General features: G+C 32.4%; 2 protein-coding genes across 11 annotated transcripts; both read left to right on the forward strand.

Annotated features, from left to right (window-relative positions):
- Positions 1-899: 899 nt before the first annotated feature.
- Positions 900-7,411, forward strand: LOC121202875 (katanin p80 WD40 repeat-containing subunit B1 homolog KTN80.3). 5 transcript variants are annotated; one of them, XM_041096326.1, is made up of 18 exons: positions 900-1,217; positions 1,689-1,819; positions 1,936-2,089; positions 2,197-2,423; positions 2,504-2,606; positions 2,800-2,870; positions 3,122-3,196; positions 3,280-3,423; positions 3,545-3,704; positions 4,257-4,724; positions 4,823-4,879; positions 4,962-5,098; positions 5,202-5,834; positions 5,924-5,998; positions 6,085-6,197; positions 6,315-6,431; positions 6,517-6,585; positions 7,045-7,411. In XM_041096326.1, exons 1-18 carry the CDS (start codon positions 1,193-1,195, stop codon positions 7,100-7,102), a joined length of 2,817 nt encoding a protein of 938 aa, XP_040952260.1. In that variant the 5' UTR covers positions 900-1,192; the 3' UTR covers positions 7,103-7,411. The 5 variants fall into 5 exon arrangements, with proteins under 5 accessions (XP_040952260.1, XP_040952261.1, XP_040952262.1 ...); XM_041096327.1 differs by having other exon boundaries at positions 901-1,217; positions 4,260-4,724; XM_041096328.1 differs by having other exon boundaries at positions 901-1,217; positions 1,972-2,089.
- A 4,417-nt stretch (positions 7,412-11,828) lies between these two features.
- On the forward strand, positions 11,829-17,274 carry LOC121202874 (uncharacterized). 6 transcript variants are annotated; one of them, XM_041096331.1, is made up of 15 exons: positions 11,902-12,260; positions 12,949-13,017; positions 13,103-13,210; positions 13,379-13,414; positions 14,242-14,349; positions 14,462-14,545; positions 14,622-14,740; positions 14,952-15,053; positions 15,144-15,260; positions 15,345-15,410; positions 15,613-15,679; positions 15,835-15,888; positions 16,041-16,148; positions 16,523-16,558; positions 16,958-17,274. In XM_041096331.1, the coding sequence occupies exons 3-15, from the start codon at positions 13,121-13,123 to the stop codon at positions 17,096-17,098; spliced, it is 1,128 nt and encodes a 375-aa protein (XP_040952265.1). In that variant the 5' UTR covers positions 11,902-12,260; positions 12,949-13,017; positions 13,103-13,120; the 3' UTR covers positions 17,099-17,274. The 6 variants fall into 6 exon arrangements, with proteins under 6 accessions (XP_040952267.1, XP_040952265.1, XP_040952270.1 ...); XM_041096334.1 differs by lacking the exon at positions 11,902-12,260 and adding an exon at positions 12,277-12,421; XM_041096332.1 differs by lacking the exon at positions 11,902-12,260 and adding an exon at positions 12,294-12,520.
- Positions 17,275-17,331: the final 57 nt, after the last annotated feature.

The raw sequence follows: 17,331 nt of genomic DNA on the forward strand, positions 1-17,331 counted from the left end.
ACTCCATTAACAATATATCAACTTTCTTTTACTTGTCAAATTATGGAAACAAAGAAAAACCATAATAAAAAAAGGTAAATTTACTTAATTTGACTAATTTATAAGTTTAAGTTTACATCATCTTTGATTTTATATTAGTTAATTTTTATACATAAAATGGAATAAAAATATAATCTGTTAAAAAATAAATAATTAAAAATATATTAATATATACCGGTTGAGTCTTAGGGTCTTTTTGAACGAGTAGTGCATTTACTTCTGATTAGGATAAAAATAGCGATGGCAGTAAGATTAATTATTGCATCGATGAAATTAGATATTGTAGCATGAGACAAAAAGAGAGTTAAATGCGCTACGCTAGAACGCGCCGCCTATCCGAAGGGACCCTTAACTCGATTGATATGAATATTATTGTCAATGCAGAATAATATAGCTTTGAGAGCGCTGAAGCGCATTATCCTCCCATTTATGTTTGGGGGCTATGAATAATTCTAGTTATTGTGTCAAAAGAGTAGATATGATCGTAACTAACATATTAGAAATTATAAGAAATTGTTTTTAATGTGTTAATATTTTAAAGATAATTCAGAAATATCATCAATGCACAAATTACCAATGTGAATTTTTTTTATTTATTAAAATAGAAAATTAATTTCAAGAAATTTCTTAATTTGTCTTTCTTCCCTGTTATAAACATCATTTTCTAAGTACAAAGAATTTTAAGAAAATCAACAAATTAAAAAAAGAAGGGAACAGGAAAAGACAAGAAAACCTAAACCATGAGATTTTAAAGAAGGGTACAAATCGACACGTGAACACGTCAAGGAGAAAGGGTAATTAAGTAATTAAACTATTCCGACATCAAGCGTATAATGGTAAGAATAAAAAGGCAGTAAAAAGAACTGCGAAACTCTGTATTCAACTTCTAAGAGTCTTTTCGCGTTAAAAAAATATATTTTGATTTAATTATTTTATTTTATTAAGGGAGCTAGTAGTTTGTTCACATCAAATTTTGATTCCTCGCTTTTCTTGGTGGATTTGCGTTCCCAAGAAAATTTTTGAATTTTTTTTATATTTTCGATTTTTCGCCTTCTTTATTGTTGAATCTTGAGGAATATTTCGAGTGAATTTGATTATAATCTCGATTCCAGTTTTGATTCCGATCTCGTTTTGGATTTAATTTCCTGGAAAAATGGCGAAGCGTGGATACAAGCTGCGTATCCTTAAGCTTAATTTATTGTTTTCTCTTAGCTTATTTTTGCATTTTTATTCAATTTCTGAAGTTAGTTCTTAGCTTATTTTGCATTTTTATTTAATTTTGAAGTTAGTTCGTAGCTTATTTTGCATTTTATTACGAATTCGAGCTCAAATTTGTTCTTTCTTTTTAATTTTTTTAATTAACTATGGCCGTGCTTGGTATCTAAGAAAGTAGAGAGACAAGGGAAAAAGAAATTGAAGTAACAAGTGTTGGTTCAAGTGAAAAAATTTGAAGATTTTATAAAGATTTATTATTTAGCTGATAATGTTAGTTTGATCTCAAATAGTTTCAATTTAAAGAGAGAAAAAAAATCCATAAATCTTTGCTTCATTTATCTAAGAAATGAAAAAAAAGGCATTTGGGTTTTTTTTTTGGTAATTGATTTAATTTGTTTACTAAATTGCTTAATTCCTTGACAAAATGAATATAGAGGAATTTGTGGCTCATACGGCTAATGTGAATTGTTTAAGTATGGGAAAAAAGACACGTAGGCTTCTTATTACAGGCGGAGATGATCATAAAGTCAATGTTTGGTCAATTGGGAAACCCACTTCTTTAATGGTAAGTGTTTTTAGGTTTCTCTTATGCTTAGATTCTTGCCAAGTTTAGGGTTTAGTGTGGAATCTCGTATACAATAATCATTTTTTGATACTCAGATTTGTATTTTGGATCGATAGATGCCTATAAAGGTATCCTTATGTAATAATGTGCAGAGTCTTTGTGGTCATACTAGTCCGGTCGAATCTTTAGCTTTCGATTTGGCCGAAGTTTTTGTGCTTGCCGGTGCATCTACAGGTGTGATTAAGCTTTGGGATCTCGAAGAAACAAAGAGTAAGTGTTTGATTCCTCCTCGAGAACTCCACTTAGTTGTAGTATACCGAACTAAAATCGGGCAATAAGTAACTTGTGAAATGCTTGGTGTTGTTCTTGAAGTGTAGTGGTTCGTGGACTTACTGCACATAGATCTAATTGCACTGCTATGGAGTTTCATCCGTTTGGCGAGTTTTTTGCATCCGGTTCCATGGATACAAATTTGAAGATATGGGATATTAGAAAAAAGGGATGCATGCACACGTACAAGGGTCATACTCGAGGCATTAGTACGATTCGATTCACTCCTGATGGCCGTTGGGTAGTTTCTGGTGGATTTGATAATGTTGTAAAGGTAATTAGAGATTGCGAAATCATCAGTATGAAATGAGTCATCGGTTTTATTTATCATTTTATCATGTCGTTCTTAAATAGGTGTGGGATCTTACTGCTGGAAAGCTCTTGAATGAGTTCAAGTTTCACGAAGGACATATTCGCTCCATAGATTTCCATCCTCTTGAGTTCCTCCTCGCCACAGGTAAGATTATATTATGAATTGATGAGTTTTTCATGGTTGCATTTCTTTTTCTATATTGCTTGTCGTTGCCATCTTGGTTATTGATAGACTTCCTTAGCCTGCTTCCTTAGCCTGTATATGGACATGTTCTCGGTATTTCTGAATAGTTGCTCTCTGGGGAATATCGTAATTTATCTGCAACTGAAACTTTCAGGTTCAGCGGATGGAACAGTAAAATTCTGGGACTTAGAAACTTTTGAACTGATCGGATCTTCAAGACCTGAGGTATATAAGTTTATATGTCTCCAAAATACAACTATAGAAGTTCACTCTACGGCTCTTTCCTCTGCTGAGGATACTTATTTATGTAACAATCAGTCTTTACTTTGATATGTATAAGTGTCTGATTTTGATACCCAAGTTTGAAAAAAATTCACACTTCAAACGAAAAGAAAAATGTAAATAGAACTTCCTCTTTTGATAATAAACCTTCTTCCATCATGCTTATATAAAATGTTTATGTTGCTTCTTTTCAGGCTACCGGGGTTTGCTCGATTACCTTTCATCCTGATGGGAAAACCCTTTTCTGTGGATTGGATGATGGTTTGAAGGTTTGAACCTTTGATTGTGAAACTTTTCAGTTCTTATCCGAATTAAAAAGCAAACTTCTGAATTTCCGTTGTCATAATTGTAGGTTTATTCATGGGAGCCAGTGGTTTGTCATGATTCTCTTGATATCGGATGGTCAACACTTGGTGACCTCTGCATCAATGAAGGCAAACTTTTGGGGTTCTCGTACTATAGAAATTCTGTTGGAGTTTGGGGAGCAGATGTATCGGTATTTACAGTCGTCCTTTTCTTACATTGTTTTCCCTTTATGTTTGATCAGTTTTTAACTCGAATGAAATTTTATCTGTCTTAAACTTTCTTCTTAAAAGCATTGTTTGCACATGTCTCAGCATATCGAGCCATATGGGCGAAATGACCATTCCGAGAAGAAATTTAATCTCGACGGAAGTTATTCATCAGAGAAAGCAGGGAGCGGCATGAGATCAACTTTGGGATCACAGCCCCTATCTCTTTACGTGACCAAGGAAATAAAGAACATATATGTTGACAGTAAGCCTCTTTTCCTTTGTTACCATGATTAATATCGCACTTGACTGCTTCACTGATGACACATAAATATGAAGGGGAATTTAATTTCCAGATATTAAAAGGTGGATGTACTTGAGAGGTCTCTCGATTATGGGGACTTGATCAAATTAGTTCCTTTACTATTAAATGGTTCAATTTAGTCCCCGTACTATTAAAAAGAATCAAATAAGGCAAAATTGGAATAGATTAATGTTTACTGTTTTAAAAATACTATTTACTGTTCAACAGAGTTAATATTTTTAAGGTTTTTATGATTTTGTAAATGAAATATTTTGTTTGGAATTGAACTGCTATTGGAAAAAAATAATTTTCAAGGTTAACTCTATTACAGTTTGGAGTTATTTGATTCTTTTTAATAGTATAGGGACTAAATTGATCTATTTAATAATAGGGAAACTAATTGATCCAGTCTCTATAATACAAGGACCTCTTAGGTACCTTAACCATCTTAAACCCATTCTAATCTCTTAAGCTATATTTTGCCTGTCATGATGTTCGGTTTTCCATGAAAAGCAGCTGGCAGTAATACGATTGCAGCACCAAAAGACGGCTCTTTGAGTTCTACAGAAGTGGTACTTCCGTTGGCCGCCGGTGAAATAAGTAATCCAGAAGCTGAGGAGCAGAGTCCTGGAACAGGAGTTAATGCTAAATCTAATGGACAATCAGGTAACAACCCTGTCGTGAAAAAGACTACAAATTCGGGAAAAGAATCTATCACCTTTTCAAGGACAAAACCAGGAATGTTGCTCAGACCCGTTCATGTTAGGAAACCATCGGTCAACAAGTTCGAGGTTGAAAAGCTATCAGCTGTGGTTGAATCTGGAAGGTTAGACACTGCAATGGATATGAATTCTCGAACTAGTCTTGTATTGGAAGATGGAGCTAAAAAACCCTCTGATGAAAAGGATTCAAATATTGAAACCGTTACTGAGAAACCTGAAAAGATGTTATCACCGCAGACACCCTCTAATCAAGAAACTCGTAAGTTTTATTGTACACCGTGTTATCGTTTGTGGCATATTTATTTCTTTTATAGTTTTTAATGATTAGTGTTCGGGTTTTTTCTCAATCATTTTCAGGTAATGAATCACTCGATCACAACAAAGGCTCAAACTCCGTCAAATTTGTGAATGGAGGTTTGTTCTCTCTTTCCAGCTAAGTCTTCGAATGTATATAAAACGGAATGCATTTGATCCTTAGAAGTTTTGCCCTTGGCAGTGGCTGTTGTTCGAGGAAGAACACGTAGTCTGGTTGAGAGATTTGAACGAAGAGACTTACTAAACTGCAGTGGTGATCTGGCAACTGACAGTATAGCTCCTGCTGTACCTGAAGCAGATAAAACACCGGCCATAATCGTAAGCTTAAGTGACCTTTTCCTGAAGTTTCAAGTTCCGGTTCTTGATTTTATAGATATTAAAAAGAAACTGTTCAAACCAAACTTTTGCGATTTTGTGACAGGAAGGAGGGACAAAAATATCTAAAACACAACCTATATCGGCCAATGATGTAAGTACTGCCGAAAGTCAAAGTTCTAGAACTGAACCAGCTTCTAGCTGCAAGGGAGGCATTACTGCAAGTCCGATTCCTACAAGGGAATCAACCCCTACTTCCGTTGGGATCATTTCTGGAGATCAAATTTCTAGAAGGGAATCAACCTTCACTCCCGGTAGGATAATTGCTCGAAATCAGAATTCTAGAAAGGAATCAACCTTCGCTTCTGATAGGATCGTTACCATAAATCGAATTTCTAGAAGGGAATCAACCTCTACTTCTGATGGGGTCATTACGAAAAACCAAATTACTCGAAACGAATCGACTTCCATTTCTGATGGGATCATTTCTAGAAATCAACATTCTAGAAAGGAAGCTGCTGCTGCTAATGATATGAGTGGACCAAACGGTCTATATACTGAAAATCAAATTTCTAGGAGGGGATTCAATTCCGGTAATGATCGGAATGTTACTAATATCGAAAGCCAAATTTCAAAGGACGAGTCGATATCTACTAATGACGGAAACCTGACCGAAAGTCTCATGCAAACGCATGATACATTCGTAAGTACTCTTCGGTCACGCTTGACAAAGTTACAGGTAAGTTTCACTGCCGGTTCGTGGTAGCCAACTAGCTAATGCTTTTGTTCTTTGGTCGGATTTCATAATTGATTCGTGGTAACTTGTAGGTGGTGCGGCATTTTTGGGAAAAGAATGACATTAAAGGTTCCATTGGTGCACTGCGTAAACTGCCAGATCATTCTGTGGGTATTTATTGGAATATTTTCATGTTTTCCGAGGCTCATCATCCATATTCTCTCTTGCTTAGACTTGACTACTTCTGGTGCAGGTGCAAGCTGATGTTATCGGTGTTCTCATGGAAAAAATGGAGATTCTCAACTTAGATCTGTTTTCCGGCTTGCTTCCCGTGCTTATGGGCTTATTAGATAGTAAAATGGAAAGGTAATTTTTGAAATTGAAGTTTTTAGTTTTTTCAAAAACTGAACGCGAAACTCAGTTTAGACATGTAGATGTTATGACGCTCATACGGGTTTTTGGACTTGTGATACGAATATACAGGCATACAAATATCTCATTGGAGATGCTCCTAAAGCTTGTAGCTGTTTTTGTTCCAATGATACGCTCAACTGTCTCAGCCCGACGTAGTGTCGGTGTTGATCTTCATGCTGAGCAGAGGTCTGTCTTTTCACTTTCTTAATTATTTTTATCAGTTCAAGGAAAGCCACTGCGAACTAATTGTTGTTTCAAAATCCGAACATAGGCGAGAATGTTGCAATCAATGTTTTATGCAATTACAAAAGATTCAAAAACTTCTCCCACCACTCGTAAGGTAAGTTGCTCAATTCCTTAATGGCAGTGTTTGTAAAAAAAGTATCATGGAGACCCTATATTAGGAGTCAGATTGTATTTTGCCTGCTTTATAAAAAAAGAGCAAATTAATCTCTGTGTTAGATCAAAGAGAAAATTAGTCCTTTTATTAAAAATTTTATCCATTTTTACTATTAAAAATTGGTCTCTGTACGTCAGCATTAGGCACACATGGCACGTCATGCGTCATTGGTTATTCCGTCAGCTACACTAGTTTTTAACAGTACAAACAGATGGATTTTTTAACGGAAAGAATCAATTTGCTCTTTGATCTAATACAATTTGATTCCTAGTACAAAGACTTTCATGATATTTTTACCAAGTGTTTGTATATCCCAAGGCTTATATGCATGAAAAATCCGGTGGTGAACTCGAGTAGCCTTAAAATGGGTTCCTGTTTTTTCCATTGTGGTTTGTACAGGAGAGGCGGTACGATAGCAAGAGGTGCGCAGGAATTGAATCTGGCTCTTCAAGAATGACAGATGAATGCCGCCATATATATCATCTAGCACTGAAACATGAACGATGTGGTTGAGTCGAAACCACTTAAAAGAAGGCCATTTTGCCGCGGCCGTGTTTGTACCAGACTCCATTAAGTACCGTTGAAGATGGATGAAGCTGCATGTTTCTGTTTTTTCCTGGTAAATTTTCCTTGCTATTCTTTGATTCAATATACAGTGATATTTTGCTATCTTTTTGTTAATAATGTATGTGAGCATGTTCTAATGCAAATATATACTCTTTAGCTATGAAATTCAATGATAATATATCAAATTCCTTGGAATCAATTTTTCTTCTCTTCTTTGTAACAATAAATAGTAATATCTTAATTATATGATTAAAATACAAATTCATATTTCTCAAATTATAATATATCAAATTTTATATAATATATTTTATGTTTATAAAAAACTAATAATATTAAATACCTTAAATATCATTATAACAAATATATTGATAAAAGTACCATGAAGACTTCTATATTAGATTGTATTTTATCTCATCTAATTAAAAAATAGATAAATTATCTTGGACATTAAATTAAACCGCAAAATAGTTTATTTTATTAAAATTTTTATCCATTTGTACTGTGGACGTGGTATGTGTATTTTCTGTGAAGTACATGGAAGATCTTTTGGACCAAGTTGCCACGTGGCAACTTAATGCTTATTTTTTATTATTATAAAAATGGTTAAATATTAGATTTGGTTCCTCTAATCTATATAACTGTATATAAAAGAAGAGTCCTAAGAACCTTCCTTATGCTGCCACGTTGCAATCCGATGCTTTCTTTTTATTCTTTCTCATTTTATAAAAATGTTAAATATTAGAGTGTTTAACTTTAAATTTTAATCTATATATTTTATATTTTAAAATAATTTGATATCTATATTTTTATAATATTTTTAATTAGTTCAAATAGTTAATATTGTTAATTATTCGGTTAAAACATTGCGTGATTATATATAATATTATATAAATGAATACCCTAGAGTTTTAGAGATTGACTCGTAGCTTTCAATATTTTTTAGGTTTGCGTCGCTTTTTTTTTACATTATAAGACAATGGTCAAATTTTAATTTCGACCTTTAGACTATGTTGAAACTTAAAATTTAATCTATATACTTTAAATTTTGACATAATTTGGTCGATCTATTTTTATAATGCCATTAGTTAGCATAAATAGTTAATATCGTTAACTATTTCAACCAAAATGTCAACGTCAGTTTTTCTCAAGAATACTAATCCAAATGAAATTTTTTTTTGTGATGGTATCGGATAAGTGTTTTTAAGACAAAAAAAAATCATAATCAGTATTTCAACAATATTTTTATTGTTATATGATTATAAAGCGAATAATTTTTATTCTTTTTTTTAAAATTTTTTACACCAAAGAACTTAATAGAAGAATTTTTTAAATCCGAAAAGTAGATAACTATATTCTTGAAAATAATGGTATAGAGACTAAATTTTAAATATACGAAGTGTATAGAGATTTAGAGCATATTACAACTTTCAAGTTTTTACTTTATAATTTGATACAAATAAATAATTAAACCAAAGCGAAATGTGGACAAGAGCCATACTAGTAACTATAAAAAATTATGCTTTTTTTATTAAAATTTTAAATTTAAACAATATATTTTTAATATTTATATTATATTATCATATAGTTTTAATCTTTTATGCCATATGCATAATATATAATAATAAAATATATTTTAAAAATAATTTTTCGAGCTTAATATTCTATTCAAACGTTAAGTTGGAGGTGGATGAAGAGTTACTATTTAATTAATATGAGAATATAGTGCAAACAGGTGACCCAGGCAATATACTATTTTTTAAAAATAAATTAATTCCGGTATGCTAATACTTTTTAAAGTAATTAATAAACTCTAAATCACATTTCCACAAGATGACAAAAATGTGGGGGCGATATTAGACTATTTTTTTCGATTCTTTTTATCAATATCATTATAAATTCTAATCATATTTGTTCTTTTTTTTAACACAACTTATCTAAAATTACCTATTGTTCCTCCCCAACCAATAAACTCATGTCCTCTTGTATTGACAACAATACTCATACCAATTGAGCTAGCAGAGAGCAGTGTAGCAGCAAAAGGAACCAGCGTCGTGTGGCTAAAAAGGTAAAGTAACCAACCCAAAAGCACTTTTTGACTGAAAAGCTAAAAAAATTTACCTTTCATCTGCCCAAAAGTCCTTTTAAGAAGCTGATATTTTGCTATCAAATGAAGGGTGTTCTCCATTACTTTTCAAAGAAAAGTACTTTTTTAACTAAAAGTCCATCTCAGCCGCAATGAAGAACACAGCCTAAGACTTTATTCTATTTTTACATTTATGATTCCAAATCAATTTTATCAAGAGTTTTTGTTCTTGATCCCGAAATAATTTTCTCAATCTATCCTAAAAAATTAATTAGTTTATTTTTATTAAACGACATTGTTGCATTAATAATAATAATAATAATAGTCTCACATGAAATATGTGATCATGGACCTAGTATGCACAGTAGCATTCGATTTTATTTTATAAAACCCTTAACGAAGTTGAAATTTTTTTACTGAAAGCGAATATAGATTTGATAATTATAGTATTTATGGGATAAATTTTAAAATTATACATTAACTTTGATTCAACGTGCAGTTTGATACATGAACTTTGATTGTGGTTTAAATGCATACATGAAATTTTAATTTTGATTCAATCATACACATTTAAAGAAATAAATAGTCAATTTATTTTTATATTGGAAAAATATAATTATATGTGTATGCAATATATAAACATAAAATAATGTTATATCAGTAATTGTGTTAATGATATGTGAGAATTTGATCAAATCGAAATTTCGTGTATAAAATTGCACAAAATCAAAGTTCATGTACAAAATTACACGTTAGACCATAATTTATGTATAGTTTTGAGATTTATTCCTATATTTATCTATATAATGTATATTATAGTCATGTTTAATATAGGTATAACGATAAATTTAGCCTCTAACGTTTACTTATTTTGTCATTTTGGCCCCGACCTATAAAATTTAGTTGAATTGCTTGCTTTTTGACGAAAAAATTAATTGAACTATTAAAATTTTAAGCATTTTATGTATATTTCATTGCTAGCACGGATAAATTTTTTAAAATGCTTTATGAATTTTTTTAATTTTAATTTCTTTTATTTTTTATAAATTATACATAGACTACCACTTTAGTAGTCATACCAATGCCGTTAGAATTTTTACAGTTTAGTCATTTTTTTTCATCTAAAAGTAATCAAATTGACTAAAATTTAAAGGTTGAGAGTCAAAAAAAAATCAAAATAACAAAAAAAAAGTGATAACTTGTTAGTTTTGTCTCGTAATGTGACACGTGGTATATTCTTATTCAACTCGTACATTATCTAAGTAAATTGAGACAAAAATACTGAATTAGATACTTGACAAAAAATTTGGATAAATTATACTTAATGTCACTAAACTATTAGAAAATTTACGTTTTGGTCACTTAACTTCAAAATGTTACAAAATGGTCACTGAATTATTCGAAAGCTTTTACTTAAGTCATTAGGCTATTAAAGCTACTGTATGGCCTTCTTTGTAGGGGCGGAGCCAGAAATTTTTTTGAGGGGGGCTGGAATAAAGTTGTATATTTTTATGATAGCAAAAGTGAAATTTCACCATTTTAATAGCCTATATCTTTATAAAATTTAAAGGATTAAATCATTTTTTTCTCATTCTTGGGGGGCCAAAGTGTAATTCTACCATATTCTAATTTAAATTTTTTAAAATTAGAAAATGACTAAAGGTGGAATTTTTCATTTTAGGGGGGGCCGGGGCCCTGCTAGCCCCCCTTGGCTCCGCCCCTACTTCTTTGTTCACATCCTGCAACAATCCAAAGCTCTTCTTCTCCTTCTCTTCTATAGTTTAGTTTTTTTTTTCTTCATGAAACAACATTGAACGTTACGAAGTTGTAAATCAAAACTTTCGAATTGTTCAATAACCATTTTTTAACTTTTTAAAGTTAAGTGACCAAAACGTAAACATACTAATAATTTAGAGTCCTTGGATGTAGTTTGCCCAAAAAAATACATACATGAAAAAAAAACTATAAAATTTGGAGATTAAATTTATAATTAAGCCATAAAATAATAATAAACTTAATTAATCTCACAAATTACTCAAATCAAATATATTATAATTTTATCTTGCTTAAAAAAGCATAGTTATTCAAATTAGTCAAATTTTAACTCAATAATCATCAAAGCCTAAATTAATTATTTTCATATAGGTATATAAATTTTATTTCCTTTTCAATTCACTCAACCCCTTCCTCCTTTGCATGAGCTTAGATATATATTTTATTTCCTTTGAGCTTAGATATTTCTTGTTTTTTCTTTTAGGGTTAAATTGATATTTGGGGTTTAAATTTTTTTTAGTTCAAGTTAGGTCCTGATTTGATAATTGTTTCTGGAACTTGAATTAAGTAATTGTTCCTACACGAGAGTTTGAACTTTTATTTATTTATTTAAGTTAGTTCTTGAAATTGACAATTATTCTCGTATTAAGACACGAACTTAATAACTGTTTTCACATTGAGGCCCGAACTTTGGAGTTTTCAAGGACTAACTTAGACGAACAAATAAATCTCAATATGGAAACAATTGGTAAGTTAAAGCCTGACTTGAAAAAGAAAAGTTGAAGTCCCAAAAAGAGATTTAACCATTTCTTTTAAATTGAAAAAAAGAAAGGAAAACAATTATCCATTTACACCTCCCATGGTTGCTTTTCAACTCACCAATCCCCTCCTTCCTCTGCATGAGCTTACATATTTCATTAATACTGAATTTCACTGAAAAGAAAAGGTTCAAGAACGAAAATCCATGTGAGAGGCTGCGAGATAGTGAAAATGAAGTTACAAAAATCGTCATTTTCAATACACTGTTGTTAAAATCGAAGACGAAGATTAAGTGTAATTGGAGGAGAAGAAATGGTGTGCTGTCATTGTGGGAATCGTCGGCGACCCGTTGCTTGACACCTCATATAAACCCAGTACTTTACAAAAAACAATCTCCATTCCCCCATGCAAGCAAATGCAATAAAAACAAAAGGTTTTTATTTTTTCACCAAAGTTTGTTACCTTATATTTAGTTCTTGTCGTATAAAGCTTTGAAATTTTTTGAATTTGTGTGGCTTTATCTTCTTTGGGATTTATCTGTAATTTTTCTCTGTTGTTGCCGATTCATTGAAGAAAACCCATATTTATGCAAAGGTTTAATTTTCTATAGCTTCAGCTTTGATCAGTCAAATCGTATCCTTTTATTGTTTAAGTTTCTATCATCTCTTCTCAGCTTTTGTAATCTCAACAATGGTGGGTGGTAGTTTTTTTTATACTGCTTCTCCTGGTTTTTATTTTTGATTTTAATGATAATAGTAATGGATCGTCTCTTTGTTTAAGTCCAATTTTTTTCAAATTTTAATTTGTTTTCTTCTTGGAATTGAAGAAATTTGAGGGAGTTTAAGCTTGCTCTTTTTAGTTCAATACTCTTTTTTTGTCTCTAATTTTTTCCATCTAAAACTTTCAACTTTGTTCTTTAATTTTTCTTCCATTTTGTATTTAGATCTCAAATACTTAACAAAAAAAAAAAAACCTCTTTTTTTCCCCCCTTTTTTTGGGAAGATATTCTATATTTTCTTATTATCCAAATAGAAAATCTGGGTCTTTTTTGTTATTATTATGATTTATAGCCTTTCATTAGAAAATTAAGTTAGGAGCTTATTTATTTATTTTACATGCAGCTTGTTTTGGAGGGTAATATAAAAAGCTTTGATTATCTATGAAGACATTTAAATACTTTATATGAATTGGTAATTTTCAGTACTTTTTTGTTTCATTTTATTTCAGGTTTTGAAAAGTATCAAAGCCTTCTAAAATTTATGATGTTGTTTGCAGGGAAAAATTGGATTTAAAATGAAGCAGCTTCCATTTATGGGGGTTATATGTATAGTTATGTTGTTCATTGTGTATAGAACCACAATTTATCAATATCATAAGACTGAGGTATATCAATTTCACTGGTTTTGATTTAGTTTTTAGTTCATTTACTTTCATGTTAGCATTGTTTTTTCATTGGAATTGGGTGTTTGATTATTCAGAAAAATAAAATGGATTCACTTTGTGAGGCTATATTTTGATCTCTTGTAATTTGATTTTTTTTGTTATTTTCAGATGGAAATGAAATTGTATCGATTCGAAATGGTGAAGGTAAGCTTGTTAATACTAGTATATTCCATGTCTAGGAGCTCATGGAACTTGAAAACTTAATGTGTGATCCTTAATTCATTAAGTGCTCGAATCAGTACTAAATTTGGTTGCAATTACCTCGTTGTCATTGTTTTCTTGATGGAAATGAAATTGTTTTGTTTCGAAATGGTGAAGGTAAGCTTGTTGATACCAGTATACTCCATGTCTATGAGCTCATAGAACATGAAAACTTGATGTGTAATCCTTAATTCATTAAGTGCTCAAATCAGTACTAAATTTGGTTGCAATAACCTCGTTGTCATTGTTTTCTCAATGGAAACGAAATTGTATCGTTTCAAAATGGTGAATGTAAGCTTGTTAATACTAGTATAATCCAAGTATGTGAGCTCATAGAACTTGAAAACTTAATGTGTAATCCGGTAAAAGTACCATGGAGGCCTCTGTTCTAGGAGTCAGATTGTATTTTGCTCATTTTACTCAAAAAATGAGCAAATTAGTCCCTGTATGTTAGTTCAAAGAGCAAATTGGTTCTTTTCATCTATTTGTACTGTTAAAAGCTGGCGCGACTGATGGAATAACTAGAGAATGATATGTGTACAGGGACCAGTTTTTAATAGTAGAAATGGATAAAAATTTTAACTGAAGGACCAGTTTGCTCTTTGATCTAATGTACAGGGACTAATTTGCTCATTTTTTTTAGTAGAGATGCAATACAGGGGCCTTGATGGTAATCCTTAATTGATTAAGTGCTCGAATGGGTACTAAATTTTGTTGTGTTTTCCTTGTTATCATTGTTATCTTAGTTTATTTATTATGTTCATGGCTAGGATTATCAGCAGCCTTCAGGGAAATTGAGAAGTTTGCCTCGTGGTATCATGCAAGTGCGTTCAGATTTGGAAATAAGGCCTCTTTGGATGAGTAGTAGTTCGCGACAGGTTTAATGACACTATTATTATCTGTTTGGTTTTTTTTTTCGTTATTGTTGCGAAAGGGTCATATTGTTTTACAATTGTTCATGTTGTTGAATTAGTTTTTTTCTTATTACAGGCTAGTGTTAACATGAATAAGAACTTGCTGGCAATGCCAGTTGGTATCATGCAAAAAGAAAATGTTGACAATGTTGTGCAAAAGGTATTGCTTCCTGTCCTTCTTAACTTTCAGATTCGATGAACTACACATTCTTTTTGCCTAATTTTTTTGAATCCAGTTTCTTGCAGCGAATTTTACAATTATTTTATTCCATTATGATGGCAATGTGGATGGATGGTGGGATCTTGATTGGGGTGATAAAGCCATTCATGTAGTAGCTCATAACCAAACAAAGTGGTAAAACTTGATGTTGCTTGAACTTGTGTGATCTCCTCGATTCAAAATATAAACCTTTTTCGTAGTTCAAGCAATAGGATAGTCGGGGAAATACAGTTTTATATCGGATTCTTCTGTCTTGGGTTATCTATCGCTTTATTGTATCCATATTCTTTCTATTGTTGTTACTCGATTGAATTGCCAAAACCAGTTATCGTTGTTGCTATTTCAGGTGGTTTGCAAAGCGCTTTCTACATCCCAATGTCGTGTCAATTTATGACTACATATTTCTCTGGGATGAAGATTTGGGGGTGGACCATTTTGATCCGAAAAGGTAATTTGTTTGTTTCATAATGACAAGAAAATAATTTCCTTTCGGGATAATCCGAATAGTTTGAATAATCGGCAAGTCTTCCTTCTCCAGGTACCTACAAATTGTAAAGACAGCAGGCTTAGAGATTTCTCAGCCGGCTTTAGACCCGGATTCAACAGAAATACACCATAAAATCACTATACGTTCAAGAACAAAGAAGTTACATAGGTGAACGGCATGGTCTACAACAATTCATAAAAAACTTACATATTATTATTTCTATACTTAAACAAGAAGTTTTGGCTAGCACAGGAGAGTCTACGAGCTCAGAGGTAAAACAAAGTGTTCAAAAGCAAGTGAGGGGCCACCATGCTCTGGGTGAGTTATGATATCATCGGATTTCTAGGTAGCACGATCGAATGTTCTTTTAGCAATTTTTCAAATTAATTGAAACAAAAGGATATGCTTCCTTTTTCATCTTCTGAACTATATCCGAGTTCCTCTGCTATGAGCCAGTAAAGCCATCTGTCATTATCTGGTCACTGAGTACTAATATTTATCATTCATGTTACCTTTGTAGATTTGTGGAGGGAATGGCTCCGGTTTTCACGAGATCTGCTTGGTATTGTGCATGGCATCTTGTACAGGTAATCTTTTATGTTGTCCATGTCTGTATAGAACTATAACGATGTCACCGTTGATTCTTTGCATCGTTTTCTGCCTCAAATTTTCGATCTTTATCAATGCATGCATTGTTTTCTAACTAAGCCTTTCTTTGTGTCTTTTTCTTTTTCCCATTCAGAATGATCTTGTTCATGGATGGGGATTGGATATGAAACTCGGGTATTGTTCACAGGTAAGATTCGCTTAAAGCTATTTTAGTACTACTTCCTGTTTTCCAACTACTCGTTCTTTTTGTTCATTTCCACGTTTCGTTCTTGTAAAACATATATTTCTGCAGACAGTTGAGAAATATAAAAGATTATTTCCGCATGCTATAATATTCAGGGTGTTAGTTCGAAGAAGGTAGGCGTGATCGATAGTGAGTACATTGTACATAAGGGCATACAAAGTTTGGGTGGGAGCGGGTATCCCGCAACAAGGACAACCGTAAAGGTTCTACTTCGCCACCTTCATTCATATTTTTCTGAACTCTTTGGTAACATGTTTCTACAAGTTTATTTATTGCGGTTCTCGATGTAATTTGCTCATAACAAGCATAGAGAATAGATATTTGCTTCAAGGAGTCTTTGTCAACAATGTTAAACACCGAGTGCCTAAACCCGAAATTCCTTTCATTGTTTGCTGCCAACATTTGGCAAAGTAACCATATCATTGGTTTTTCGAGTTCATCCTTATTTGTTTCTTTGAATAATTGGAAGCCTTTAATTCTTCCATCTCACTTTTCTGCACTGAGTTTTTTCTTGTCATATCATCAAGGTTATCTTATTTCACTTGCTTCCTTAATTGATTTTCCTTCCAATGTGCAGAGAAATGGGGCTTCGGGTTTTGACCTACGAACCGAGGTGAGATTATGTTTCTTCAATCTACTCCCTTATACGAACAAAAGAAATGGCGTTGAACATTGTAGATTAGACCCTTATGCTATAAGAAAGTCCAATCTATATAGCACGATATTGCCGCCCGGCTTTAGACAATAACTTCTTGATAACCATATGAAGTAGTATAATGCATATTGGGTCCTTTAGGTAAAAGAAAGATCGTTGGCATTCGATAGTAATCGCCTCGATACCGGACTTTTCTTGTTACGGGCTTCTTTGTCACCCCGCAGCCCTCGAATTTACAACGATTTGTTATATTCGAGCCGAGCCGAGTCCGAGATACTACTAAGCTCGAGCTCGACATCTGTCTTAAGCTTGAGAGCACTAATGTCTCATTTACACTTCTAACTAACTACTGCACAGATTCGGAGGCAATCAACATGGGAACTTGAAGTCTTTAAAGAGCGATGGAACCGAGCCGTGGAAGAAGACAAGAACTGGGTAGATCCATTTCTAAGGTATCAGAGCCGCAAAAAACAGACGTCAACACATTTAAGAAGTTAGATATGTTTGTTGGGTACTTGCACATAAGTAGTTCCTCACCCCTACTCTCATTTTAGACAACCTTCTGAATACGTAGAAACGTGTTTTACATTTACACTCGAGTCTGAGTAATTTATGTTTTATTATTGTTGGATACTCAATAATTTAATTTTAACAATAATATTAGATTTTCTTTCATAATGGTTTTTTTCAGAGTTTTTGAACCGATTATTGTCGATATATATTCCGGTTTA

Source organism: Gossypium hirsutum, chromosome D06 (assembly GCF_007990345.1).
Source record: "Gossypium hirsutum isolate 1008001.06 chromosome D06, Gossypium_hirsutum_v2.1, whole genome shotgun sequence".
Classification (NCBI taxonomy): Eukaryota; Viridiplantae; Streptophyta; class Magnoliopsida; order Malvales; family Malvaceae; genus Gossypium; species Gossypium hirsutum.